We start from the raw sequence: 27,857 nt of genomic DNA, 5'->3' as shown, positions 1-27,857 counted from the left end.
TACAGGCTTTTAGGTCTTGATATTTGCTTTATCATAACAAACGAGTTAGTACCGTTACCTTCATTGGAGTTCATGTATTCTGGATTAACACTAGCATAAAGTACCCCTGGTGCTCCCTTGACGATATTTCTAAAACAATAACAAAATAGATTTTTAATGTACTACATGTTTGTTTTTATAAGCATTGCGCTTATACGCATATCTAGGATCGGATAAGGGGAAATTTTAAGCAAATGATAAGCATTATGCCGAGCCTTCAAAAATGCTTTACAATGATCTTTTCTGGTATGTTTTTGACTAAAAAAAGAAAGAGGAATACAGAACTGTACTTTATAAGCTTGACCTTGTTCATTCATTAAAATATTGCATCAAACATGCTTAATTTCATTCTCCTCCTCCATTGATATAATCAGATATAATTAAGCATGTTTTCAGCCTGATTCGACTGTTTTTAAGCATATCCCATTTTTTTTTTTTTTTTTGTGATAAGCATCTTGGAAGCTTTAATTGAGCCTTATTAAGATCTCGGCGTGGGGATATTTCAGCCTGATTTTGGATTTTTCATATGCAGTCGTTAATCCGTAGAAAAATCCACGAGAATTCACCTATCGCTAATCGCAGCTACCATCTTTGGCTCAGAGACAAATATGTAGTTTGAAAAAAGAGAAGGAATTATGCAAATCTTTCAGCGCGAAAATTTAACTAGAAAATATTATATTATTTTAACTGCTTTTTACTTCGAATATAAAGTAAGAAATATAATAGTAAATGCATAATAAAATATTTTTAGGCATGTTTCTGGGATGAAATTTAGGTGCAATATACTATTCGGTAACCGTCCTTTATTAAACGCATTTCGTATTTCTCGCTACCGCGGTTACCATTTTGCATGACAGACAAACAGACGTATACGGGTATTATAATATAGATGTTTGTGATTGTGTATACACATTCATAAGCCATGATGCTGACACAAAATATAAAATGTGTCCACTTAACTCCTTTCCAAGGTTTATAAAGGGACAAGGTTATTTTTTAACAATATTTTGAAAATTCGTGTCAACCCCTTACTTATCTGACACAAGCAATAGGAAATTCACACGCCAACACACATTTAAGGTATGCTTTTGATGGGACAATCCAAGTTTTGTAGAAGGTTGGTCAATGCAATACGCCTAAAGGCATACCTAAAACACTCGGTGTGTGATTTTGGCTTCACGTGCTAAAATCCTAACGGAGGACAACCTGATATAAAGATAGAAAGAGTCATAGCATTTCTACTAACCTTTTAAAGAGCGCATAATAACTGATAAAAGCCAGCAGGAAGAGAATCAGAAGTACTGCACCAAGACTGACACCAAGCACAAGTGACATGTTCTTGCTGTTTTCTTTACTAACAACACTAAAAGTCACGGGCTCACTCCATGAACCATTTCCAGCAGGACTGATTGCTCGAACTTTAACAACGTAATTACCCGTCGGTGCTGTTCGAGTAAGAAATGACGGAGAGCTTCCTTGGACACAATATTGGATATCGTCTTTGTTATTACCGTAGCTGTTAAATAATAACGTAATCCGTTAGTCATTGCTCTGCACATCAACTTTGAAAGCAAAGACCCCGTCTAAAACTTACAGTTGCAAAATTTTTGTTATTGTCAGGTGTGATGCATTTTGAAACTTAAAGCAACGTTACACTTATGTATTGCAACGAGAATAAAATGTTTAAAGGATTAAACATTAAGTTTAAATTACTTTTTTTTACACTCTCATACCTTTAAAAACTTTCCCACACTTGCATACGTTCACACCCTTCCATACGTTCACACCCTTCCATACGTTCACACCCTTCCATACGTTCACACCGTTGCATGCGTTCACACCCTTGCAAACTTACAGACCCTTGCATACGTTCACACCCTTCCATACGTTCACACCCTTGCATGCGTTCACACCCTTGCAAACTTACAGACCCTTGCATACGTTCACACCCTTGCAAACTTTCAAACCCTTTCATACGTTCATACCCTTGCATACGTTCACAGCCTTTCAAACTTCCAGACCCTTGCATACGTTCACGCCCTTGCAAACTTTCAAACACTTGCATACGTTTACACCTATCCATATGTTTACACCCTTGCAAACCTCCAAACCCTTTCATACGTTCACACCCTTTCATACGTTCATACCCTTGCATCCCTTTTAATGCTAACTGGCGTCTTACCTAATCAAGATATCATACTTTAAAACTATAGCATTTGGTTGTTTTGGTGGAGTCCACGTGATATTGTACGTGTCTTCTTGCACAGTAACATTAATTGGACTTGCGAGATTGTCAGCAGTTTTGTGGATATCTGTACGTGCTTGTGCGTACCCACATTGAGCTGTGATAACAGAACCTGGTTTGGCACAGCCACCTTTTTCACTTGTTTCCGTGCAAGCACAAATCTGACAAAAAAATCAAAGTAGCTTTGAAGTAGTTTGAGTAGTATATAAGTAGTATGCAAGATATTTAAATATAATATGAGTAGAATTCTGCTTTTAAAATACCAAAAAAGCTCACTTAACATTCTCTTTTTTTTCAATGTTGCCAAAATATTGTTGAGGATAAGCTTATGTTCCAATTTTACCTCAAGTTATAAGCAAATCACGTTTTGGAACTAACATTTACCGAATGAAGCTGATTAGTATTTATTTGTTGGGTTGTTTTATTTTTATTTCTAAAACTTGCTTGTGGTTTTTTTGTCACACAGCCAAAGCAAAAATCTAACATTATTTTGTTCATGCAAAAAGCTTTGATATTTAGGTTCTAAGTTTTATGGGAAGAATCTATAGTCTAAACACACAAAATAGTAAAGTAACCCAGTGTGCTGGTTCTAAAAACATTTACAAAGCATTTATAAAACATTTGAGAGAGGAAGAACTGCAAGCACACAACATACAACAAAAAATATCTCCTACCCTAAAAATATAGTCTTGAAAGTATTCCAGACCTTCTACGAGAAAAGAAAAAGTTGTCCCACTAACATTGGCATTAGGCTGTCGAAAAACAATAGGTTTTTCAGTTGCTATAGACACAGTACTTGTGACGTGAGTCTTATTTGGTAGCAACAACTGTGTTGGTGTTATAACCTTTTCGTCTGTGTCAGCCTCTCGCTGTTTCGTGAAGATGATCATGTTTATGCGTTCTTGAAACTCTTTCATAAACGTGGCTGCTTCTCGATCAGCTTGCACTGCTTTTGATTTTTCTTTTTCTGCGTCACAAATGCAGGTAAAATTGGCCTTGCATGAAGCTAAAAAAAAACATTGAATAATACTGCATAATTAGATACTGGTAATCTTTTAACTAACGAACTAGTCGAAATTACTACACAACTTTCTAAATATCACGTTAAATGTCAAACAAAAAACACTGCACGTACAATCTCCAATGTTTAGGTTTTGTTTAGTCTGCACACCGCCTTTCACGTCTCTTTTACACCAATCCAACGATTTCTGATCTTGCCAAAAGGAATAGCTTGCTCTTTGCCAGTATAATTCATACCGCACAATGTTACCATTCGGTTCATCTGGTGCTCTCCATTGAAGAAAAATAGAAGAATCAGATTGATAGGATGCTTCAACACCAAGAGGAGGAGAAGGAACTAAAATGGTTAATAAGAAATTTAAACAGCTCTGGTTTCCGTGGCGAAAGGTATCTTGATATCAACCTATTTTATAAAATTGTTACAATAAAAAACAAATTTACATCTGAATGGTCACACGTGAATATCAAACATGAGAATAAACAATAACACAATGAAGTTTCTAGAAAAACCTTAATATGGTTAATTTGGGGTAGTTAAGGCCTGTTGCCACCATTTAGATTTTCTTTAAAAACCCAAAATCATTACTTTCGAGCATTTCTTGATAAGTACCTTATAGTGCAAAAAAATATTTAATAACCAGATCCCGAGGAAAGCTGTGACCAACCCTAACTCATAGGTCCCTTTTCTTATTGCGTGTGACCAAAAAAACTATTTTTAGCTAATTTAAGACGTTCTAGGTCCGTTTCCTAACAACCAGATTTTTTCGCATATGAGACCAAATGAAATTTGTAGATAGTAATCTGTATTAACACATTAGATCATTTATAGGAAAAAGGAGAGATAATTTTTAGATAAAAACTCAGGAAACACTATTTTCGGGCCAAATGTGTTTTGGTCAAAAAGGATTTTCCCCTAAAATGGACAAAATCCAAAAATGTCACTTTCTAGCATTTATTGATAAATAATTTGTGAGAAAAAAAATAATAATAAGCCGATCGAAAGAAAAGCTGTGACACACAGACATACGGACAGACAGACGGACCCTACTTAAAAGGTCACTTGACTATGGTGTATAACCAATATGTAGTCTACGTAAATTAGCAGGAATGAGGCATTTTGTGGCATTGGATCTTAAAAACTTGGGCCAAATACATACTTTTAGACAACCGTGGACATAAATTACTGGAGAGCAGGGTGGATTTTCATCAGCACAAGTAATTAAATTACTTTCAGGAGAACTGTAGTTACAAATAGGTGACTGTACATCTTAAAGAGCAAAATTAAGATTCCATATATTTTAACTGGTTTCCATTAAACTTCTTCCTGATTACTCTTCTACTAAGCAAGGAATAACTTACTTGCTTGGGTTGTTCGAAGATACTTGATCTTACTGGTTCTCCCTTCTCCCTTGGACACAACTTCTTTGATGTAAAACGCATATGTTGCATAAGCATTAAGCGAAGTGATAATTGTACTCATCTTAATAACAGAAGTAAAATCAAAGGCAGGTTTCTGCTCATCAACTGTTTTCCATTGAAGATTCTGATCAAAATCATCAACAAATTCTTGATCGGTTGCTGCTCCTTTATCACTACAAAAAAATTTAAATTTATAAGTGAATTCTTACACCATGACATGATGATACTATGTGAAATGTCTACGTGAAAAACAAGGTGATTATTTATCGTGTTACTCTGATACACAAGCACCAAGGCTCGTTGTCAATGCAATTGACTGACCATTAAGATAACCGTCATTTAAACTTGCACAATTAAAAAAAAAACGAAAAAGAGCTACTTACAGTTTCAGATAATATATTGTATAAAACAATATGTAATGTGATGATGTGTCTCGATGAAAATTCCACTTTGCTTTTACACATTTTTCAGTAGCACATGAAAGAGGTACATCTAAATGTCCCGAAAATAAGTCATCTATACTTGCTGTAACTTCTTCCACTGCCATTTCTAACCTCTTTACATCGCCTAGAAAATAAACATTCGTCCTTGATATCTTTGTATCTTTTGCTTTGTTAGCTCAAGTTACATGAGCAGAGTGAACTTTTGGTTTCTAAATTTACCTGTTTTTGGATTTATTTAACATGCATAGTTTACTGCTACTTGTATATTTATATTGTTTTTCAAATAATTTTAAAATATTTAAATAAATCGGCAATTTAAATTAATCTCCTAGAATTAAATAACTCAATAAACTGGAGCTAAAACATTATTACAAAATCATATACAAATAAAAAAAAATTAACATTGGAACTGTAACTTTCTGTACCCCTACACTAGACTAGTATTGTTGGGCTCACTACTTTCATAGAAAAACAGGCCACTCTATTGACCAGAATTACATTGATTACACATTAAAACCCTCTTGGCATATTAGCACCCATTCAATATGACATCTCACCCTGACCGGGTGAGAAAAGAAGCGATAAGAAAGGTTAATTTTTGCTATGAAATTAACAAGGTCAAGATTAACTATTTTACCAATTAACCTATCAGTTAGTTGCTAACTAATTTTAACGCACATTAGTCTAGCTATACCTCGCTAGCCAGGTTACTGAACTGGCAACCGTAATAGAGTTAAGCTCCTCTGATCCCTGATCTAAAATGGATACAGTCAACAAATAATACTCAAGAATGAGAAGTCTCCACACATTTTTGTTAAGTATTCATATAAATCTCTTTTTTACCACAGGTCTTCACATTTTTTGACCGCTTATCACTGCAAAGGGTCTATCCCCTCCCACCTTCTTAATGGACCCTCCAAAAACGAATTGAAGCAAACTTACATATTTTTGCATAGTCTTGGAGAAGTTGTTTGTGCTCAGACTTTTGGAAAAATTATGATAAAAAGGAAATTTGAATCTTTGAAACTTTTGACAGAAAATCAAACCTGTATTTTATACATTTCTGTAAGTGTATCACTCCTTACAGCTATTTTTTGAGGCTTTGCCAGCACAATATACGGACTCTATTTTCTGATGATTAATAATTTTTTTTCCTAATTCCGCGTAACGACATACAAATTTTTTTTCCAAAGGCATCTGAATTCAGATGTATAAATTCTTATCTGAATCCCTATCTGAATTCGTGAATTCACCTGATTAAATCTTTTTTTATCAGTATTGTCTCCATACTCTGAACAGTCTAGCATACTAATGAAAACAGCAATTACATATTTCAGTATAGCTAGATGACTTACCAATGTTTACAAAAAAAAATCTGTGCTCACATTCTAAGCAGAACCATAAAAGGAAAATTGGCTGAATAGATTTCATGCACAGACAAATTTCGAAGCAATAATTTGAATGGATTTTTTTAATCTGTGGTCTGTTAATAAAACAAAAACGCATGCACATGTCTATTGTTTCCAACGTAAAAACAAGTTTCACAAAAGTTATCTATTAAAAAACTTTTTCTCTTCCGGAATTCGTTGCTCTCGTTGGAAAGTATGTGATTGATGATTGATGATGCCCTCTACTGAAGAGCTATACCCATCACAATATGATATCTTATCCTAGTCTTTTTCCCAGATCTCTTCAAAACGGTTAATCTTGAGAAGCCCTGGGGACGACAGTGATTTTATCTCTCGAACTTTTAGAACCTAGTTTCCAGACACTGCATTTTAGACTGCCCTTATTCAAAAGGAATTTTGAAACTATAAAAAGGCAAAAAAGTCCTGGGACGGGGCTACTATTTTTTTCAAAGGCTGCATTACTATCACTCCCTAAGGTCTTGTTTACATTTTACGTATAGAAATATTAGCAAGATCATATCGCTTCGCCTATTCGATATCCTTTTTTCAAACAACATGTATGAAGCACCTCAGAACGTTTTGATGTATTTTATTTGCACGACGTACAAATTTCTATAATTGTCTACGATTTTCTTTGGCTATATCGTACAGTGAAAAAATGTGTTCAAAGACCTGACATTGATTTTCTTTGTTACACTTATTTTTACATGTTATTTTGATGATAATTGCAATGTTTTTTCATTCTTACATAAATAAAGCAGGTATTCAAAAATTTATTTATTTGGGTATTTAACATTTAGTATGTTTAGAGGGTAGAAAGCGTCTTTGTTTCTGTGTACTTTTTCAGCATACTCATAGAAGTAATTGTTTGTACTAATCTTTAAAGCTATGAAAAAAATATTTTTACTGGTCTTTTCTTCTGTTTACTGCTATGTCTATTTTCATTCCATACCATTTATTTCCACAAAATCTGGTTACAAACACGATCAAACTGAATGTGATCACCAAATTAAACTTGGAATAAATTTATTATAAAAATTTAAAAAATGGATTACTTTAGAATGTAATACATTTTTAGACCTCCTACAACCTCTTTTGATAGTTATCCAACAAAAATATATATAGGCTTCGCACGAAACGTTTGGATATTTTTATTTAACTAGTAAAACAGTAACATGACCTTCTAACTTCAAAAGCTTTTATCAACTCAAAGAAAGGGAACAAAATATTTTTTAAAGACCGTCAAATAAAGAAATACTTTTTTTATTAGATTTGACTGTTGCAGCAAGCATTTCGATTCTATACTTTTCAAAAAATTTATGCGTACTATATTATTCAGGGAAACCAAAAGGTTATTATTGTCTAAAGAGTCCATTAATTTTGAAAGAAAGGAAATTTATTAAATCAAAAGGGAAATTATTCAGAATAATTCAGAATAATAATTCAGAAAAATCAGAAAAACTCACAGTTAACACGGTTGCCATTGCTATGTTCAGAGACATCTGCGGTAACTTTTTTTTTATCTTCATACAGCATTTGATCAGTTATTTTGAATATTTCACGAGGGCATAATCTTGGATTGACCTGTGCAAAGATTTTTCCACGTGTACAAGTAATTGGTTTCGATGCATTCCACAGTTCCTTTAGATTGACGTTGTCATAAATTGATACAGCATATCTAGAAGATAAAAAAAGACAAATACTTTAAAACGTGCTAAAAAATTTAAACAAACTAACTATAAACTTTATGCAAGTAACTTCCATGAAAATTTTTTAAATAAATTTTTGTTTACAGACTAGAAAAAACAACAACGTTTTCTGCATATGAAATGGGTATTTATAAAACTTTTACATTATTAAGTAAAATAAAGAGAAAGATTTGATTTGAAGGAACTATCATAAAAAATTATTTAAAATATCATTTGTAATTACTTTTCTTTTCAACATTATTTACTCAAACATTTTCAACAGACAGACCTTCTCTTTTTTGTTTTACTTAATTTAACATATATGGCGTATATGAAGTTAAGAAGTTGTTATTAAAAGTTGTGAGTAATTGCACACATTTAATGTAATAATTGCCTGTTTATAAACATCGAATATTTTTAAAAGTTTCGCTAATTATACGAAATTATGACATCAAGCTTTAAAACATGTAATTGTTGTTACCAAGAATAATTGTGGTAATGTTTACTTTATCTATGCCTTGGAAAAACTCTTAAATAAACCTCAATCAGAGCTAATTAATGATGTCATGTATAATTAGTGGAAATTTCAACTTAATCTTAAGAACCAATCAAGATTTCCAAGATTCCTTGACATCTTTCTAAATTTTTCTTATGAAATTAACTTTTTTTTCTTGCAAGAGGTAAGCTTTAAGCGTGATAATCAAATGAAAATATAATTGACAAATAAACAAAACAAGAAAGAGTATACTGATGTTTCACCATCCATATGTACCTGCATCTGCAATTATTCTGAAAAAAACTATCAAATGGTATTCTAATTAATCTGAAAAATTTACCTATTGTGGATCAATGCATCTTTAGGTGGATCAATAAGGTTTAAGTTGCTTAAAAAGTCCAGGCTTCGCAAACTTGGTGATTGGCGTATCATAATATGTCCTCTAATAATCCTCAACGATTTTAAACCTTTGGCAAAATCACCAATGTTACCTATAAAATAAATAAACAGAGATTAGAGTTATCTATTGCTTTTCGTAGCTGCCTGGTTCAGTTTTACAGCCAGATATTTTAAAATCATGTTGACCAAGGTTTACTTCGCTCATGCAAGTTTCAAGTCACTATAAGCTTTATTATAACAAGGACCTATTTCTATTTCTATTCAATCAATAGTTAATAATTACTTAAAATAAAACTGGGTCTATTACATATTCGTATGTACCTTTTGATTTTCTTCAATTCAGGACCTATTCTTGTTTGATTTAAAAAGATTTTATTCTGTCAGAAATGTGGCGGATTGTGACAATTTCTGTTACCATCCCTCAATATCTAGTTTCCCTATTATATTTTTTAGTTTTCAAGTAATAACACTTTCGTTTGTAAGTTAGGTTCCACATGGTTCAAAATTTAGTTGTGTGTTGTGATTCTTTTTATGTGAAAAAAGTAGATATTCAAGTGGAAAGAAAAATACTGAGATTAGCATTATATTGTTACAGAACTGTTCAGAACAGAAAAATAAGATTTATGAGAACAATATAATTTCTAACAATATACATAATCAACAAGTTCTGATATCATCCTAAATGATTCATTTAATTTATTCATATTCAGGTTAGTCTTTTTGTTGGCGCTGCTCAAAAGGCACCCCTGTAAGTAACGAAGAAGACATCGTATTGCAACTTGGCATGATTGTTAGCACACTGGAGGTAAATTGGCTGACGTCATTCAGCCCAAGATGATGGCATTTTATCTTAAAAAATAGTGAAACACAGGAATAAAAAAATTGTTTTTAATGTTTATATGTATAAAATTACTTGATAGAAGCAACAAAGAGTATAGTATGACTTTGGAATTGTTGATAAGGATAATTCAAGAAAAATAATTTTTTGGTCCAATTTTTTTTAAGAGCACATGTTAAGTTAACAGTTGAGTCATCAAGACAACGGATGTGGTGTCTTGCCAAAACTTTTTTGACTATCCTGAATCTACGTACAAATTAAGTCACCAAATATTAGTCCCTTAAAGTGTATGCTTAAGACGTTATAACATAATATTGAAATGGAGGGCTAAAAAAGCGCCCTCCGTTGTTTCTCAGCCAGAATAGGGACCTGCACTACCAACTATTAACAGCCGATACTAAAAAAAATGTGTAAAGGTGTCTAGTTTCTTTGTTAAAAATCCGTAAACAAGTAAAAGTGTTATAGTGAAGTAGTATTTTAAATGATACAAAAACAGAGACATAACTTTCGCAACAAAAACATTACCAGTTCCTTCTTGTAACTCAAACCTCAAACTTCCAATGATCTCAGTACAACCACTCAATCCTTTCAGTTTAATATCTGCTGGAACTCGAATCAATGCACCTTTGTAGCGTTCTCTGTCTACCATTTCACCTTTTAATTTACATACTAAATTAAAAAAAATGTTTATGCAGACAGATCTTTAAAATTTAAAGCTGTGAACATTACTGAACACAATAACCCTGAATATCACAAATTTCTACATTAAGACTAACAACTGTCTGCCTATCTTTGTACGATCCAGTAGTCTGGTTATAAACACATAAAAGAGCAAATACAATGTAAAAAGGGCCAGTGAACCTGTGGATTTATCTATGACCTACTAATTAGCATTATAATTACGGTTGTATATTTCTGCCATTTTTAAGTTATAAAACCAGCCTCTGCAGGCACTGACAAAGGTTAAACTTGACAAAGATCTGCTAAAACATTTGAGGCAATCTGAATTAAACTGTCGGCAATATAAAATACAGCATGAAATAAAAAGAAAATTTAATACCTCGAGGACATTGTGATGGGTCAGAACACTTTATGCATTTGTTGTTTGCTTTCTCTAGGTAACCAGCCGGACACTCCTTCACACATTCACCATTTAACAAAAAATAGTTTGGACAAGATTTTACGCAAAACAAATTCTTTACCTAAAGAATAGAAAATATTGTGATAACCGGTAAATAATGCTATGTATCTTATTTGTATCAATGTTCTTTTCTACTTTAGCCACCTAAAAAACTCTACTACTTATGACATACTTTGGAATACTCACTGAAAATATATGTTGAAAATACAGTATAAATACGTCACATAAAATGGCATATTATTAAAGCTTGAAGCGTCTTAAAAAAAACTTCCCATGGCATACCAAAAAAAAATTCTACACTGTAATCTAATTTTTCTACACCATAGTTTAATTTTTCTTTGTTAGAAAAAAATTACACGGTATGTAAAAAAGCGTTCTAAGTTTGGTTGCAATCTGCCATTCACATTAGGAAGGTGTGCTATGACTCGTTAGTGCACCTGTTTTAACTTGCACCAGCACATGAGCTAAATACATACTTTTTTATATTTAAACATGAATTAGTGCAAACACACTTTGTATAAAAAATCAAGAATATTATGTGTGCAAAAGCCATTTATATTCTTTTTCTTCCAGACAAAAATCATTGAAAAGTTACTATGTACATTAATTCCAGAAAATTTTCTACATATTGCACTTCTTTTCAAAAAAATCATGGCCCTTAAATCTTGACTTTTTTCTTTTTTGCTTTTACCTTCTATATATTAACGTCATAAAAATCCATGATAAAATGTCATCTTGGATGCTATTAGACATATTTTTATATATATAACTTGTATAATTATATAATTTTGATAATATAATTATCAAAATAAAAATGTTTAATTATTAAATATTTTTTACTAGATGTTCCCCTTAATAAACAATAGACGTTGTATATTTTATTTAGAATATTTCCCATCGTTATATTCTCTTATCTTTCTTACAAAGTTTTTAGACTGCCATAATTTGTTATTCAACTTGCTTACAAACTTTTTTCACAGAGTTAACGTTTACTATATCTTACTAAGAAATGACAAACAAAGTTATAAAACCATCATAATAACCAATATAAAATATTTTCAATGCTGCTGGCAAAAATATTAAGCATTACAGGATAGCATTTAAATTAAAAGACATGTTGATTATATCAGAGGGGTAATCGAACAATATTATCTGAGTACAGGAGTATCACAAAGCACAAACCACTAACTTAACTATTTCTTCTAGGCTAAATGCTCTCTTGCAATAAAAGTATAGATATAGCAAGAATTCTAACAATAAAGCGACTATGCAAAATTAATATCTGGTTAAGGTCAATTTTTCAAAAAAAAAAAACATATATAAATACATACCAAAACATAAGTCTTTGGACACTTTGAAACACATTCTCCTGTTGCCTCAACTCGGTAATGTTTGCAGGCATTGCAAGAAAAAGTTGAATCAGCAGAGGTACAACCTCCCAAACATTCTTTGTGGCAGCATTTGTTTGTATGACCTCTTACGCAACCATGTAATGCACACTGATTATCGCAAACTAAAAAGTTAAAATTAGTGAACCACACATACATCATTTTTACATAAGCACAACACTCGTAAGCATATTTAGGCTAAGATAGGGAAATTTGTTAAAGCACATACCAAAGCATATTGCTCGCCTTGGTAAATCCTTCGGATATGTGTTTTTTCTTATAGCTATTTTAATTTGACTGTTTTAAGGCTTCACGTGCATATAAAAAACATATATTGTATAGGATTCATTAAACACCCAGGGTCTTTAATAAAAACATTAAATTTTACCTGAGCACCTTATATGAGCAGGGGTAATTATTTGCAAAGGGCATTTACTTCAAAAGGTAATTGCTTGGGATTGTTAATGTTTTTTCTTTAAAAAATTTTGCTTAATCTATGTCGATGTTGTGACACTACACCACCAGTGTTTATTTGATTGAGGTTTTATCCTGCACATTATATATGGAAACATTGAATTTGTAGTTCCTGTTTTATAAAAAATTTCTGTGAATTTTTTAGATATTGTGTATCTTGATTTTGTAAAAAGAAGTCAGTTTTTGAATTGTTTCAAGTGGCTCCAGGACCACAGTAAATCAAAATGTTATAAATTCTGATTAAAACATGATGTAAGCATATAACTCTTTTATATTAATAGCACATGCTATGTCTATTATACCCAATTATGAAAATAGGAAAAGACAAGATGATTAAAATAAAAAACATTTTGTTTTCATTGTAATAGTAACAAGCAAAAGAATATAAGTAATGGAAATATGAATAAAACACACTGAAAATGGTTCGAAAACAAATTGGAGTAGATTGGGCCAAACTTACATTCCTGACATTGATGGTCATGTGCATTCCCAGGGCCCCAACAATACTGAGCAATTGGATCATCACTATGTCCAGCAGCAGCATGACAAGAATCACTGTAACAACCGCTGCCACAATTCAAATTGTTCGACTCGATAACTATGCCAAATTTCTCAGATTGATCTCTATCCTGAAAATATTAACAAGTAAGACAGGATAGGTTATTTTACTAAAAAAATGCACTTCTTTTTTCTCGTATGATTTGAAATATTTTTTAGAAAATGGATTGCGTCATCTGGATGTGTTAGGTTGTATCACCTAGATGTGTTGAACCCAATACTAACCTTTTTATCCTACGGTTTCAAATGTTTTAGGAAAAGATGCACACCATAAACTGAATGTTAAAAGTAAGTGGTGAAATAAAAATTAAAAGAGAAAATGTTTAAATTAAAATAAAACCCCCAATATCTCTGCAATCGTTTGTCAAAAGTAATGATCCTATACATTTTCTTGATCAGGGTTTCAAGATCTATGCGATAAAGGCAACGGGTTTATGAATTTCGAAAGAAAAATTTTTGATAGTTTTATTAGGTAATTTTCTGACGTCTGATAGTTTTTGATAGTTTTATTAGGTACTTTGCTGACGTCTGCAAAATTATGAAACCTTTCTATCTTCTTCTTAACCGTTGTCATCAGTGTTTCAATCTCTGCACATTACAGGAAACGAATAAACTGAATTTCGTTTTGTATATCCACTGCTGACGTCAGCAAAAATCTAAAACAACCTATTTTCCCATTGCCCTTCTGCCTAAGTGGATTTCTCCACAAGCCTTATCGACTAGTTACTACTAATGAGAGTAGTCAAGTAAACCTAACAACATTACTAGGCATATTTTAAGGAAAAAAACAGACATATACACAAATGCAACAAGGTCTGTAAAATCCCACTTTTAAGAAGGTAAAAATGGGTATTAAAAAATTAACATTATTTTGTTAATCCTGTTGGCTTGGGTAAACATATATGGAAAAATATACATATAATACACTACTTAATACCCTGTGGATAAATCCACAGATTCACCTGTCCTTTTTATATCGCATTTTGTGTTTCCATAAGACAACTTTTTTCTCGTGCACAAAAAGATAAAAAAAAGCATCTCTACATTATTATAGAGATGCTCATCCTATGATAGTTTTTTTTCATTACTTATAATAGCTATCATTTTCTTACATGCAGATGAAAATAATGTATGACATCGTATTTATCTAACAAAGAGTTATTAAGGAGATTTGAGTTCAAAATTGTTCTGATTGCATCAAATAAACTATCATCATCATCATCATCATTCATCATTCTCGGCTTAACGTCCGTTTTCCATGCTAGCATGGGTTGGACGGGGTATATTAATGACCCTTTTCCAATCTGATCTAGACTGTGTTAGATCTAAACTCAACTTCCTCTCTATCAAGTCTGTCCTTATAACCTCCTGCCAAGTCTTTCTCGGTCTGCCTCTGGGCTTTGCCCCAGGAACTATCAAGTCTCTACACTTTCTTACCCAATTATCCTCCTCCATTCTTTCCAAGTGCCCCAGCCAATTCAATCTTCTTATCTAGATAACATCTTTAATTCTACGGAGACTTAGCCTGCTTCTTAGCTCATCTGAACTCTTTCTGTCTCTCAGACTGGCATTACACATCCACCTAACCATTCTCATATCATTCCTTTCTTAACGGTCAAGATCTTCCTGCTTCACTGCCCATGTCTCACTACCGTACAACATAACACTTCTTACACAGGCCTCATACAACCTACCTTTTACCTCAATTGACAGGACTCTACTAGTCAATAAAGGAAGTAACTCTCTAAACTTTTTCCAAGCAGAACCTATCCTGCAAGTAACACTTCTTCCAACACCCCCTTCACTGCCCAACATATCACCTAAGTAACAGAAGTTCTTAACTATCTCTAACGAGCCACTGTTGTACATCATTAAAGCTGGAAATACTTCATTCTCTATAATCTCACCTTTGCAACGCTTGCATACAAACTGTACGTCAGCTCTTAACCTTCCACTAATACTACTGCACTTCTTATGTACCCAATGCTTGCAAGTCTGACAAAAAATTGAGTTACTACCAACCCCTTTCCTGCAAACTCCACAAGGCCACTTTCCAACTACAAGGTCACACTTGGCTGCAATGCTACTTATCATGACTTTAGACTTTGCTGTGTTTACCTTCAGCCCTTTCTCTTCTAGTCCTTTCTTCCACTTCTCAAACTTTTCAACTATCAAAAGACTTATTTTGATCTGAGGTGGGATAAAAAATATCTGTTTTTACATATTCAATATCAAGTTACCTAGTCCTGGAAATATACAATATCATCGGGTAAAAAAATTTCAAGGCTAATTACCTTAACAATTGATTTCCATTGTACACTTTTAGCATAGCACAATTTAATATTTCTATCAATTCGAACACCACCATGTAGTATAGTTGTTAATCTGGGAAAATACATCCATTTCAGGCCATTGAAATAGACCACAAGTGCATAGTTTCCAATTAGATTGACACCTCGAATTACAGACAGATTGGGCAGTAAATCAAAAGTTCGTTGCTCGTAAAATGTAATGGCAAAAAATCCAGTAATCTCTCGCAGCAGTGGAAAATATGCCTTTACTTGATTATACTTTGGATGAGTTGTTCGCATAGTGCTTCTTATTATTAAATTTCCGTCAAAGGTGGTACAATTGCGCAGACGTTTACACCAAACAACACTGTCCCTAAAGCAATAACCACTTGGAGATATCCAAAGAGTCACTTCCTTAGGACCATGGCAGCCTAAAGTAAAAAAGAAAATGTTAGAAATATTTCTGATATGCAACAATGTTTCAAGTCCGATTGCAAAAATGTGACCACCGTAACAAAAGAAACCTCCTTGCAGCTGTGCAATTTTTACCACAGCAAATGATTGCAGATGTGAAGGTAAATGTTTCGAAAATATCTTAGTCATTACATCGGCACACGCCGGGTTCTGTCACAAATTACAAAGGCTGTAAGCACCCTTAACCCTGTTAGTTCTGGAGGGGTGGGGGATCCCCACTCTTAAAATTTTGTACATAACTTTTTATGGGTTAATAGTTACACCTGGATACATTTGTTACCTTTTATTTGCCCATTAAAATAAGACTTTTTGAAATAAAAAAGATACACAAACGTGAGACATGTTGAATGATCTGTAAATTTCACAACCTGGGTCTATAATAAAAGTCCTTTGAAAAAAAAATCATGCACAACATGCATCTTAAATAAAAGCCCTGTGATATAAAAAATCATACACATTTAATTTTTCTGTTCGTATGCTTAGCGGTGTGAAAAAAATTATGCAGAATTTTTTTATTTTTTAAAAAAATAATCATTTATATATAAAGAACATTGTGGTAGAATTTTTTTTTATTTTCTTTTAACAAAAAATAATCGTTCATAGAGAACATTTTTTTTACTTTGCGATGAAAAGGCATCTGTTTTGGCTATAATTAAAGCAGGACTGAAGGGTCTCATGCCACAAGAAAAAATCAGATTTAACAAAGAAGGTTGCAGCAGTGTGGTCAAGCATGATGAAAAATAAATAGGTAAAAGCTATTCTGGGTTACCATTTTAACAAAAAGTGAATATGTTATTCGCAATTTACTATGAAAATCTTATAGAAAGTCTAACTTGCAAAAGTACAGCGTGATCCCTTCAAGTTAATGATCATACCGTTTTTTCTGGTATATAATCCGCACATCGTATAACCCGCAGCTGAGCTTTTTTAGGGAGTTTTAAACTAGATGCTATCAGATAGCCCACACCTTCGTAAAACCCGCATAAAATTTCAATCAATGTGTTTTACTTACCCCCACCTTTGCATAACCTGCATCGTGTTAAGAAAAAAATTCAGCGTATTCAAGTGTGGGACATTTAAACTCGTGAACCTCAGACACAAGAACCAAGTGTCTGAACTAGGGACTCTCTCAGTCTTAACTTCCTTGTCTCCGATTGCCGAAATAATAATGAATTAAAATTATTTTGACAAGTCGATCTTCTGCTAATGCCAACAGTACTGAATCAGACAATGCTGTTTTCTTTTTATTTGTAGACATTAGCTTCAGCCATTAATAACTCTGCTTCCTGCGATTAAACAAACAAACAAATAAAAAAACACCCTATTAGGTTATAAACCTAAAGTAAAATCTTTGTCTTTTATGTATATTTAAGTTTTTTTGTCATAAAAATAAACAGCATAATAAATATCATGGATTGTCTGTAACAGCAAAGTTTGAAACGTTCTTTTCTAATGTTTATAGAATTTTGTTATCTTTTTATAACTCAGCAATCACAGTGTGCATGATAAAATAAGCGGTGGGAATGAGGAGGAGATAGTTGCGTGTATCTTATTAATTGTATTTTATATTTATTTTTGATATTTTCAGTGGCCACTTGTTGTTCAAAGGTAGCGAAGATAAAAAAAGATAATTATCATCTATACTTTAAATTTAACATTTTTCAATATTTTTAACAGAAATTAATAATTAAGTCCTGGGCACTAGGTTGTGAAATACGTGTCAATTAAACGTAAAAATGATACCTGCTATATTGCTCTGTTACGAGAAGCAAATCATTTCAATGTGCTCAATGTGATCGCAAAGATATAAATAGATTAAAATTACATTCAACACAAAAGAAAAATGATCTTCAGCATTGTGTTTCAGAGAGAGCTCGAAATATAAGCACTGGCAAGCAATAAAAAGTTAAAGCAATTTCACTGTGTAAAAAAATGAAATAACATAGTTCATCATCATTATCATTCTTGTCCGTTTTCCATGCTAGCATGGGTTGGACGGGGTATATTAATGACCCTCTTCCAATCTGATCTAGACTGTGTTAGATCTAAACTAAACTTCCTCTGTATCAAGTCTGTCCTTATAACCTCTTGCCAAGTCTTTCTCGGTCTGCTTCTGTGCTTTGCCCCAGGAACTATCAAGTCTCTACACTTTCTTACCCAATTATCCCCCTCCATTCTTTCAAAGTGCCCCAGTCAATTCAATCTTTTCATCTGGATAACATCTCTAATTCTACGGATACTTAGCCTGCTTCTTAACTCTTTCTGTCTCTCAGACTGGCGTTACACATCCACCTAACCATTCTCATATCATTCCTTTCTAAACGGTCAAGATCTTCCTGCTTCACTTCCCATGTCTCACTACCATTCAACATAACACTTCTTACACAGGCCTCATACAACCTACCTTTTAACTCAATTGACAAGACTCTGCTAGTCAACAAAGGAAGTAACTCTCTGAACTTTTTTTAAGCAGAACCTATCCTGCAACGAGCCACTGTTGTACATCATTGAAGCTGGAAATATTTCATTTTCGTAATCTCACCTTTGCAATGCTTACATACAAACTGAATGTCCGCTCTTAACCTTCCACCAATACTACTACACTTTTTATGTACCCAATGCTTGCAAGTCTGACAAAAAATTGAGTTACTACCAACCCCTTTCCTGCAAACTCCACAAGGCCACTTTCCAACTACAAGGTCACACTTGGCCACAATGCTACTAATCACGACTTTAGACTTTGCTGTGTTTACCTTTAGCCCTTTCTCTTCTAGTCCTTTCTTCCACTTCTGAAACTTTTCAACTAATTCTTCCATCGACTCCGCTATGAGAACCAAATCATCTGCATACAATAACTCCCATGGACAACCTGCTCTGAACTCCATCGACAGCGCTCTAAGACTAGAACAAACAACAAAGGACTAAGTACAGAACCCTGATGTACACCAACATTTACACTAAATTCATCACTAAGTGAATCGTTAATCCTGACACGACTTCTAGCATTGCTGTACATAGACTGTACCATCGTAACTAGCCACTCATCCACACCTAATTTTCTCATAGCCCACCAAATGGCAGGCTAAGTCTCTGTAGAATGATGATGTACTATTTTCTTCATTGAATGTAAAAACTTTAAATTTCACAAGAAAATACAATAGAAAAAACATAATTGAAAATTTAATAAAACCTATCACATAAACCGCACATTATAGCCCACACCAGGGGTGGAAGTCGTAAAAATGAACTTATTGTTAATCTTCCATTCTAGGCGATTACTAATAAGAATCAATTGGTGGTGGGTTTTACTTGTGTTGAACCAACCTTGCTAATGAAATCATTGTGTTAAGAATAGTGGTATATATTGTGTTGTGTCTAAATCAATTGGGTTTATTTGGTGTTGCGTTATTAGGAGAACTGTGAAGATAACCTACAGGTTAGTCATACACATACTGTGAGTTTAACAAATGGTAGCAGAGGAATAAATTGCAAAGTATCATAGAGAAATGTCAAAAAGTTAGGTACCGCCACCATCATTGAATACAGAGTCCAGTTATAAAGACTGGAAAAAAAGAAGTTCAAATATGGTAAGCACTCACAGAACTAAAGGCAGAAAAACAAGGGCCAGCTATATTCATGGGATTAATAGGAAAAGCTAAAGAAGCAGTATTGGAATTGGAAATTGAACAAATCAGTGCCACAACTGGGGTAAAAGCTATTACTGACAGATTGGACAAAATTTACTTAAAGAATGAAAATCAAACTCCGTACCTGGCTTATGAAACCTTTGAAAAATTTAAACGACCCTCTGAGATGAGCATGAATGATTACCTTATAGAGTTTGAACGATCATATCACAAAATCCAAGTTCACCGTATGGAACTTCCTGATGGAGTTTTGGCATACCGAGTTTTTCAAAGCGCTAATCTTACACCAGAGCAGCAACAGTTGGCTAGAGCAACTATAAATGAATTACGCTATGATTCAATGGTATTACAGTTAAAGAAAATATTTGGTGATACTGTGGCCTCATCTGTGTCAAATGATGCTGTAAAGATAGATCCTGTTTTACAGGCAAGTGCAGATTCTACGGAGCAGAATTACTTTACTAAAAGAGGTGGATATCAGCGTTCAAGGTTTAAAAGAGGAAGGGCTGCATCACCAAATCAAAGATATGGATGGAGGAAAATGAGATCCAGTAACAGAGTAATGAATCCGCCTGATGAATTTGGAAATATTTCAAAGTGCAATATTTGTCAGTCCATTTATCACTGGGCTATGAATTGTCCTCATTCTTATGAGAATCAGGAGTCTGAAGATGTGAAAAAGGAAGAGAGTCGTTCAAAAGTTACATTTTTTTCTAAAATTAAAGAAAGTGAAATGCAATCCCTTGTTGGTAAACTTTGTCATGTGCAGTTTTAGACTGTGGTTGTACCAAAACAGTCTGTGGTAAGAATTGGTACCAATGTTTCATTGATAATATTGATAGTGATAAACTGCTAGAAGAGTATCCAGGTGGAAAAAGATTTAAATTTGGAGATAGCGAAGCAGTTTGTTCCATAAAACGAGTAATCTTACCTGTAATCATTAGTTCAAAAGAGGTTAGTCTAGAAACAGAAGTTGTACCCAATGAAATACCTTTGCTTTTGAGTAAAACATCTATGAGAAAAGCAGATCAGTTTTAGATTTTAGCAACGATACTGTTAAAATGTTTGGAGAATGCCATCCTTTAAAATTTACCACCACAGGTCACTGTTGCATACCTTTAAACAACAACAGAATAGAATTAGATGAAAAGAATTATGACCACTTGCTTCCTCAAGTTGCCTTTGTATGCGCAAGTGAAAAATCCAAAAAGAGCAAGATCGTCAAACTTCATCGTCAGTTCTGTCATCCAAGGGCTGAGAAATTAAAATCTCTTATTAAAGCATCAAATTCCTTTTTAGAGGACCGGAGTGAAATCATGAAATTAATTGATAATGTCTCACACTCTTGTAAAGTATGCCTTAAGTATAGAAAACCAAGACCACGTCATATTGTTGGCTTACCAATGTCGTCGGAATTCAATGAGTGTATGGCTTTAGATTTAGTGCAACTTTCACAATTATTGTGGTTTATTTATATCACAGATACTTTCACACGATTTTTATCTTCAAAGTCAACAAAGACAAAAGATGAAGATGTGATAACAGACATTATCTTTGAAATTTGGTTAACAAGATTTAGTCAACCAAGAAAGTTTCTGGCTGACAATGGAGGAAAATTTATCAATAAAGTGTATGAAGAAATGTGTGAGCAATTTAACATAAGGTTTTCCACAACAGCAGCCGAAAGTCCTTGGTCGAATGGGCTATCAGAGCGACACAATGGTATCATTAACGAAATGCTGAGTAAGATTATAGAGGATACAAAATGTACACCTAATCGAGCACTTTTCTGGGCTATTAGTGCCAAAACTTTTTTATCAAACAACAATGGATTCTCACCAAACCAGCTTGTTTTTGGTAAAAACTATGACTATCCCTGCATCCTCACTGATCAGTTACCAGCCATTAATGATACAGTTTCAAGTAAGACTGTGGCCCATAACCTTGCTGTGATGCATGCATCACAAAGAGCATTCATAGCAGCAGAATCTTCTGAAAGAATACGTAGAGCATTGCGGCATAATGTCCAGTGTTACAAAGATGTGCAGTATGTAACTAGAGATAAAGTCTTTTATAAAAGAAAAGAGAGCGAAAAACGGCATGGACCAGGCACTGTAATTGGACAAGAAAATAAACAAGTACTTGTCACGCATGGTGCAAGTTATGTGAGAGTCCACATTTGTCGGTTGTACATTCACAGAAACCATCACAAGACTCTGGAAAGAGCCCAGAAGTAACAACTATGCAGTTGGATAACTGTGTTTCACATTGAAATTTTTGACATAGTTGATCTTGAAAGTAATACTATGGAAGTACCAGTAACAGAAGCACCAGTAACTGAGGATGCAGCCATTGATAAGTCACAAATAAATGGGATATCAATAAAAGAAAGATCTAATAAAACATTAAAAAGTAAAACCACAGTCAATGAAAAAAAGGCAATACCTCTATATTTCAAGGAATACCAAAGTTAAAAACCAGAGCCATCTATAAGCTAACTCCGGACAGTGAGTGGATTAAAGGATTAGTTCACAGTAGAGCAGGTAAAGTGAGTAGAAAAGGAAAAGAAGGCAGGCAATATGGCAACTGTTTAAATGTGCAAAATGAAGACACAGGTGAAATATTGGTTAGATTTCAAAAGATGTGTGAGTGAATGGCAACTGGTCGTTGAAGCCAATGACACTGAAGAAGTATTATTAGCGATAAAAGCAACTATTGAAGACGAGGTCTTGAATGCGAAATTTAAAGAATTAACCAACTGGCAAGACAACAATGTTTTCTCCACTGTTGAAGACAGAAGTCAATCTACAATATCTACAAGATGGGTAATCACAACAAAAAATATAGAGGGCAACAAAATTGTCAAAGCTCGTTTGGTCATAAGAGGTTTTGAAGAAGAGGAGGTTCAAAATCTGACTAACGACTCCCCAACGTTTTCAAAAGAAAGTCTGCGAATTGTACTCACAATGTCAGCAACTAACGAATGGGAATGCCACACCTTAGATGTCAAAACAGCATTTCTTCAAGGTAACCTGATTGATAGAAAAGTAATTATAAAACCCCCAAAGGAAGCAAACGTAATAGGGGTTCTTTGGAAATTGAATAAAGTGGTATATGGCCTTGCTGATGCTTTAAGAGCTTGGTATGTACGAGTAAAGGAACAGTTAATTGGTTTGGGAATGAAAATGTCTTTATTTGATGAGGCTTTATTTTATTGGTTCAAGTACGCTGACCCCTCATTTGGAAATCTACATGACGGAAGCTCTCCAAGTGGAATTTTTGTTTTTCTTAAAGGTGTTGAGAACACCACGACACCTATCACATGGCAGTCAAAAAAGATTAAGAGAGTTGCGCGTAGCACACTTGCAGCAGAAACCTTAGCACTTGTTAATGGTATTGATGCATGTATCTGGGTGAAAAATGTAATAATGGAAATTTTGAAGACAGATCTAGAAGGTATCTTGTGCTACACAGATAACAAATCTTTGTATGAAGCTGCATATTCAACAAAAGCTTTAGAAGATAAGCGATCAAGAGTTGACATGGCTTCTCTCAGACAGAACATCAATCAAAAGGAAGTTATATTGAAGTGGACTCCCACCAAACATCAGTTAGCAGATGTGTTAACAAAGCAAGGAGCAAATAGCACACTTCTACAGAATGTGCTACAAAATGGTCATGATGAGTATTAGCGACCAATCAAATTTGTGTTTTCAAAATGTTTTTTTTATAAAGTTTTTTTTGAGTTTTATTTTTCAGAATTCATTGCTGAAACACCACTTAGCACTTGGCATCACACAACTAAGGACCCAAGAAAGAATAGTCTTCGGTAACTGTTTGATCAAGACTTGTATAGTAGAGGGCATTGGTGAAAAGCCAATTTCTCCTCAGGACCACTATACTAAGCGAGTAGGAGTTGCTATAAATTCCTCCCATAGCCGCATAAACTGAACAACGTGCAGAAAAAAATAGAGGGAGATTGTTAATCTTCCATTCTAGGCTAATACTGATAAGAATCAATTGGCAGTGGGGTTTACTTGTGTTGAACCAATCTTGCTGGTGAAATCATTGTGTTTAGAATAGTGGTATATATTGTGTTGTGTATAAATCAATTGGGTTTATTTGGTGTTGCGTTATTAGGAGAACTGTGAAGATAGCCTACAGGTTAGTCATACACATACTGCGAGTTTAACACTTATAACCCGCGGGTTATAGACCGGAAAATACGGTACATTGAAATAGTCGTTTATTCGCTTTTTGTATTATGAAGTTATGATTTTTACTTTCAAGCTATTGCAATCTTTTTCAATTTACTGTTAATTGAAGTAATGGCAAAGAAAAGTAATAGAATGGTAAACATCACAAAAGCAACTAAATATATATATACTATTTTTTTTAACATATATATATAAACAAGATGCATAAACTGTCTAAATAAACTATCTCGCATATCAATGTCAATCACACATCACTGCAAAAATATATTTTTGATTTTATAATGGGGTCATCTAACAAAACCTAAAAATTGATTTATATACAGCTGTTCCTGGCGTGAGGGAAATGAACCATGGCTATGATACTTACTGACTTATTATATTTATTTATTAGATACCTACATGTGAAATTTTTATGTCCCATACATCTAAGAGCCTTATCTTAAAAGTACAGCATAGAAATTTTTATGAAATTCTTTTAATGGGGAAATTCATTAGGATTATTCTTAGAACTTGAAAGTTACAACACAAATTTATTTCATTGAGAGAAATCTTTTGCAAAAAGAAATTTAAAAAACTTTTGGATTTCGCATCAATAAATAACAACGAAGCAGTTTTACAAATGATTATTAAAAGCCGTCAAATTAAATATTTGTACTCAAGGCCTAATAGCTTATTTAGCTAAGACGTCATAATATGAACCTACAGGTCATGGGTTCGAACTCACCCGAAGGCGATTTTTCTAAAAAAAAATTACGTCAAAAAAAACGCGTTGATGACTTGCAATTGACCAGTTAGAACATAGTCAAAAAAAACGCGTTGATGACTTGCAATTGACCAGTTAGAACATAGTTAGTTACTTAGATAGGAGTTGGAAACCAATACTATCTTCGCAGGCGAGATAATAAAAAATTTGCAGACAACAGTGCGATAAAATATGCAATACAATAGATTTTAGATGAAATATCCAAGACTACAAAATTAAATATTTAAAGTAAAAAAACTAAATAAAAGAACCTACCTATATAAAATTGTTTTTCTGCACGTGTTACTGGCAGATATACAATACAAACAATGATAACCCATGCCTTCAGCATTTCGTTTGCAGATGCTTCTCATACATACCCACTCAATGTTAGTGCATGTTACTATTTTCTAATAATAGCCTAAAGACAAAATCTGATACATTGAAATTTAGGTTGTTTAATAAGGACTACAATTTTATTATAGTCAGCATAGAAAATCTATTTTCATTGAAATACTTAAATATATAGGCAAATAAATTCTGAAATATTTAAAAAACACAAAAAAACATTACTAAAAATGACTGAATAACATAAATGCTCCATTAGATAAATAGACAGACGAATGTGCATATTCTACATTGCTAGCCTTACAAATATTGGAGATATATATACCCATCTATAATTTCCAGGAGGGGCAATGGCTTGGATGGGGAGCCTCATTTTAAGCTATGCAGACCCAATTAGGGTCTGTGCTCTACCAAACAACTCTATGCAACATTTACCGGCCACAGTGTGATATCTCCCCAATTTTCCTCTTATGGCTTGGGTTACCTGGGACTGTGGTGGGACTGACCCCTTTTTGACCATCACCTCAAATTAGAATAGTATATATATAACTTAGGAGGTTTCCTATAGTCAAAATAGATGAGCATCTTCTTTTTAGATTCATTGTCTTCTTTCACCATAATATATAATAACAACGACATGTTGCTCACAAGTTATCTTTTTTAAAGCAATTTCCAGGTATTTGGCTTTAAAGGACTTGAAATTATATGTCATAGGAATAGTTAAAGGCTATAGGGGATAGACTATTGTGCTATACGCGAGCTGTGTTAAAAATATCATTTTGAAAGTTCCAGATGTAACCATGGCTGTAAAAAAAAAAAGCTTCTGATAGCACAAATAATAATAAAAGAATATAGTTGGTCAAAAGGTAAATTTGATTCTCTGATCCAGATTATTATCATTAAATTTTAAAATAAGAAAAACACACAACTTTCTAGGAAAATAAGTGGCATATTTGGATTTATCAGCAAAAATTTCATAAGATTTTTAAAACAGGGTTTCTAAATCAAAGGTTTTTTTTAGCGTAATATTTAACTGCATTAGTTTATGTGATCATTTATTAGCAGCCAAACAGTGTTTGGCTGCTAATAAGGACAGTTGTATTTAGTGTATAAACTTTGCTTGTTTCAATATATGTTGATGCTGAATTGAAATATGTTGATAATTTTTGCTGAAAATGATCATAAAATATAAAGTATCATCTGACAATAGCTTTTAGCTTAAAAAAATGCTTTGAGCATTCAAAAGAAATGCGATGGACAGCAGAATCCATGTCCATAGCCTAATTAGAAGAGATAAATTGTGACCCACTGACAGCAGCAATAGCAACCTTAACTCTAGTTTTTTTCCTGAATGTGGCTAGCTAGCTCGGCTACAGCTTGCTACGAAAATCTAAAAACTGTTAGTTGTTCTAGCTATCTGAGGAAGTAACAAATATAATTGTCAGCTTATAACAAATAGAGCTAGCAAATATAGCTGTCGCTACGAGTAAACAGTCAACAACGGAAATACAAATAAATAGCAGTGAATGTAAAGTTTGTAGTAAAAACTCGTTTTGATGCTATATGGCTAGGTTATCCTGCATTATGTGATATATCTTTTTAAAATAGGGACACAGATACAAATGACAATATGAGAAACATTATTTTACAAAAACACTAAAAAAATATTTGCCATTTTTTACCCTAGTCTTTTTTCATCTTTTGACTTTCTAATCACGGAATGTTGACGAAAGCGACGGATCAAAATGATATCACGTGGTTTTGTGTATTAGCGCGGAAATTCTAATGCCTCTAAAGCTAGGAGGCAACAACACACGGGGGAGGGACTGATTTCGTGCGCGTGAAAATGTTTCATTTCATCCACGCGCCTGAAAATGTTGCACGTGTAGCAACCACTAAAACTATCAAAAAAATTACAAAAGAAACCAAAAAAAAAATCAGAATTAGCTAACAATTTTGTCGACCGAGAAGATGAATCTGGAAATCTGATAGAGAAGGCTCCTGGCGGAAAAAAGTTGGATGTCGTTAAATACATCTCTCTGACAAGTAATAGAGCAAACAATATGCTATCACTATACGGCAAGAGTTCACAGAATATATTATAATTGAAGGCAAACGCTCAACTTTTTTTCAGCCTCTTTTATAAAGAAATCAAGAATCACATGCTAAATGCAACATTTTTAAACCGTTAAGTGGGATTTTCCCGAAGCGAATTGAACGGCGAATTCGACGGCGAATTGTTTCTGAGCATGCGCAGTTTTGTTTATTTTGATTTTGCATCGAAATATTCGCTTCGCTGAAAAGTAGAAGCAGTTCCTACTTTTTGGCGGCTAAATGTTTCGCTGCTAGTTTTTGACCAATCAGAACGTGGTTAACTAATGTAAACAATGACTTTGACGCCTAATTTATTTTGTCGTGAAAATTAAAAAGCAAATTCGCCATCGAATTCGCCGTCGAATTCGCCGTTCAATTTGCTTCGTGAAAATCCCCCTTTATATGGGTGAACATTACAACATTAAGAGAATGACGACACGATATTTAAAAAAGTTGCTGCCAGCTTAAAATTATCCCTGCAACAACA

General features: G+C 33.5%; 1 protein-coding gene across 1 annotated transcript in view; it reads right to left on the bottom strand.

The window, feature by feature from the left end:
- Nucleotides 1-25,367, bottom strand: part of LOC130635420 (putative insulin-like peptide receptor) — a 30,454-nt gene extending 5,087 nt beyond the window's left edge. The window contains exons 1-15 of the mRNA XM_057444755.1: nucleotides 25,205-25,367; nucleotides 15,852-16,279; nucleotides 13,460-13,628; nucleotides 12,469-12,650; nucleotides 11,057-11,198; nucleotides 10,522-10,665; nucleotides 9,100-9,250; nucleotides 8,042-8,253; nucleotides 5,107-5,290; nucleotides 4,664-4,896; nucleotides 3,420-3,641; nucleotides 2,959-3,290; nucleotides 2,222-2,445; nucleotides 1,286-1,555; nucleotides 59-129 (exon numbers count right to left, since the gene is read on the bottom strand). Of these exons, the coding sequence (XP_057300738.1) occupies nucleotides 59-129; nucleotides 1,286-1,555; nucleotides 2,222-2,445; nucleotides 2,959-3,290; nucleotides 3,420-3,641; nucleotides 4,664-4,896; nucleotides 5,107-5,290; nucleotides 8,042-8,253; nucleotides 9,100-9,250; nucleotides 10,522-10,665; nucleotides 11,057-11,198; nucleotides 12,469-12,650; nucleotides 13,460-13,628; nucleotides 15,852-16,279; nucleotides 25,205-25,280 (3,040 nt within the window). The 5' untranslated portion in view covers nucleotides 25,281-25,367. The remainder of the gene's footprint in view (nucleotides 1-58; nucleotides 130-1,285; nucleotides 1,556-2,221; nucleotides 2,446-2,958; nucleotides 3,291-3,419; nucleotides 3,642-4,663; nucleotides 4,897-5,106; nucleotides 5,291-8,041; nucleotides 8,254-9,099; nucleotides 9,251-10,521; nucleotides 10,666-11,056; nucleotides 11,199-12,468; nucleotides 12,651-13,459; nucleotides 13,629-15,851; nucleotides 16,280-25,204) is intronic.
- Between the last annotated feature and the right edge of the window lie 2,490 nt (nucleotides 25,368-27,857).

Source organism: Hydractinia symbiolongicarpus, chromosome 1 (assembly GCF_029227915.1).
Source record: "Hydractinia symbiolongicarpus strain clone_291-10 chromosome 1, HSymV2.1, whole genome shotgun sequence".
Classification (NCBI taxonomy): domain Eukaryota; kingdom Metazoa; phylum Cnidaria; class Hydrozoa; order Anthoathecata; family Hydractiniidae; genus Hydractinia; species Hydractinia symbiolongicarpus.
This window is presented reverse-complemented; position numbering and strand designations above follow the sequence as displayed.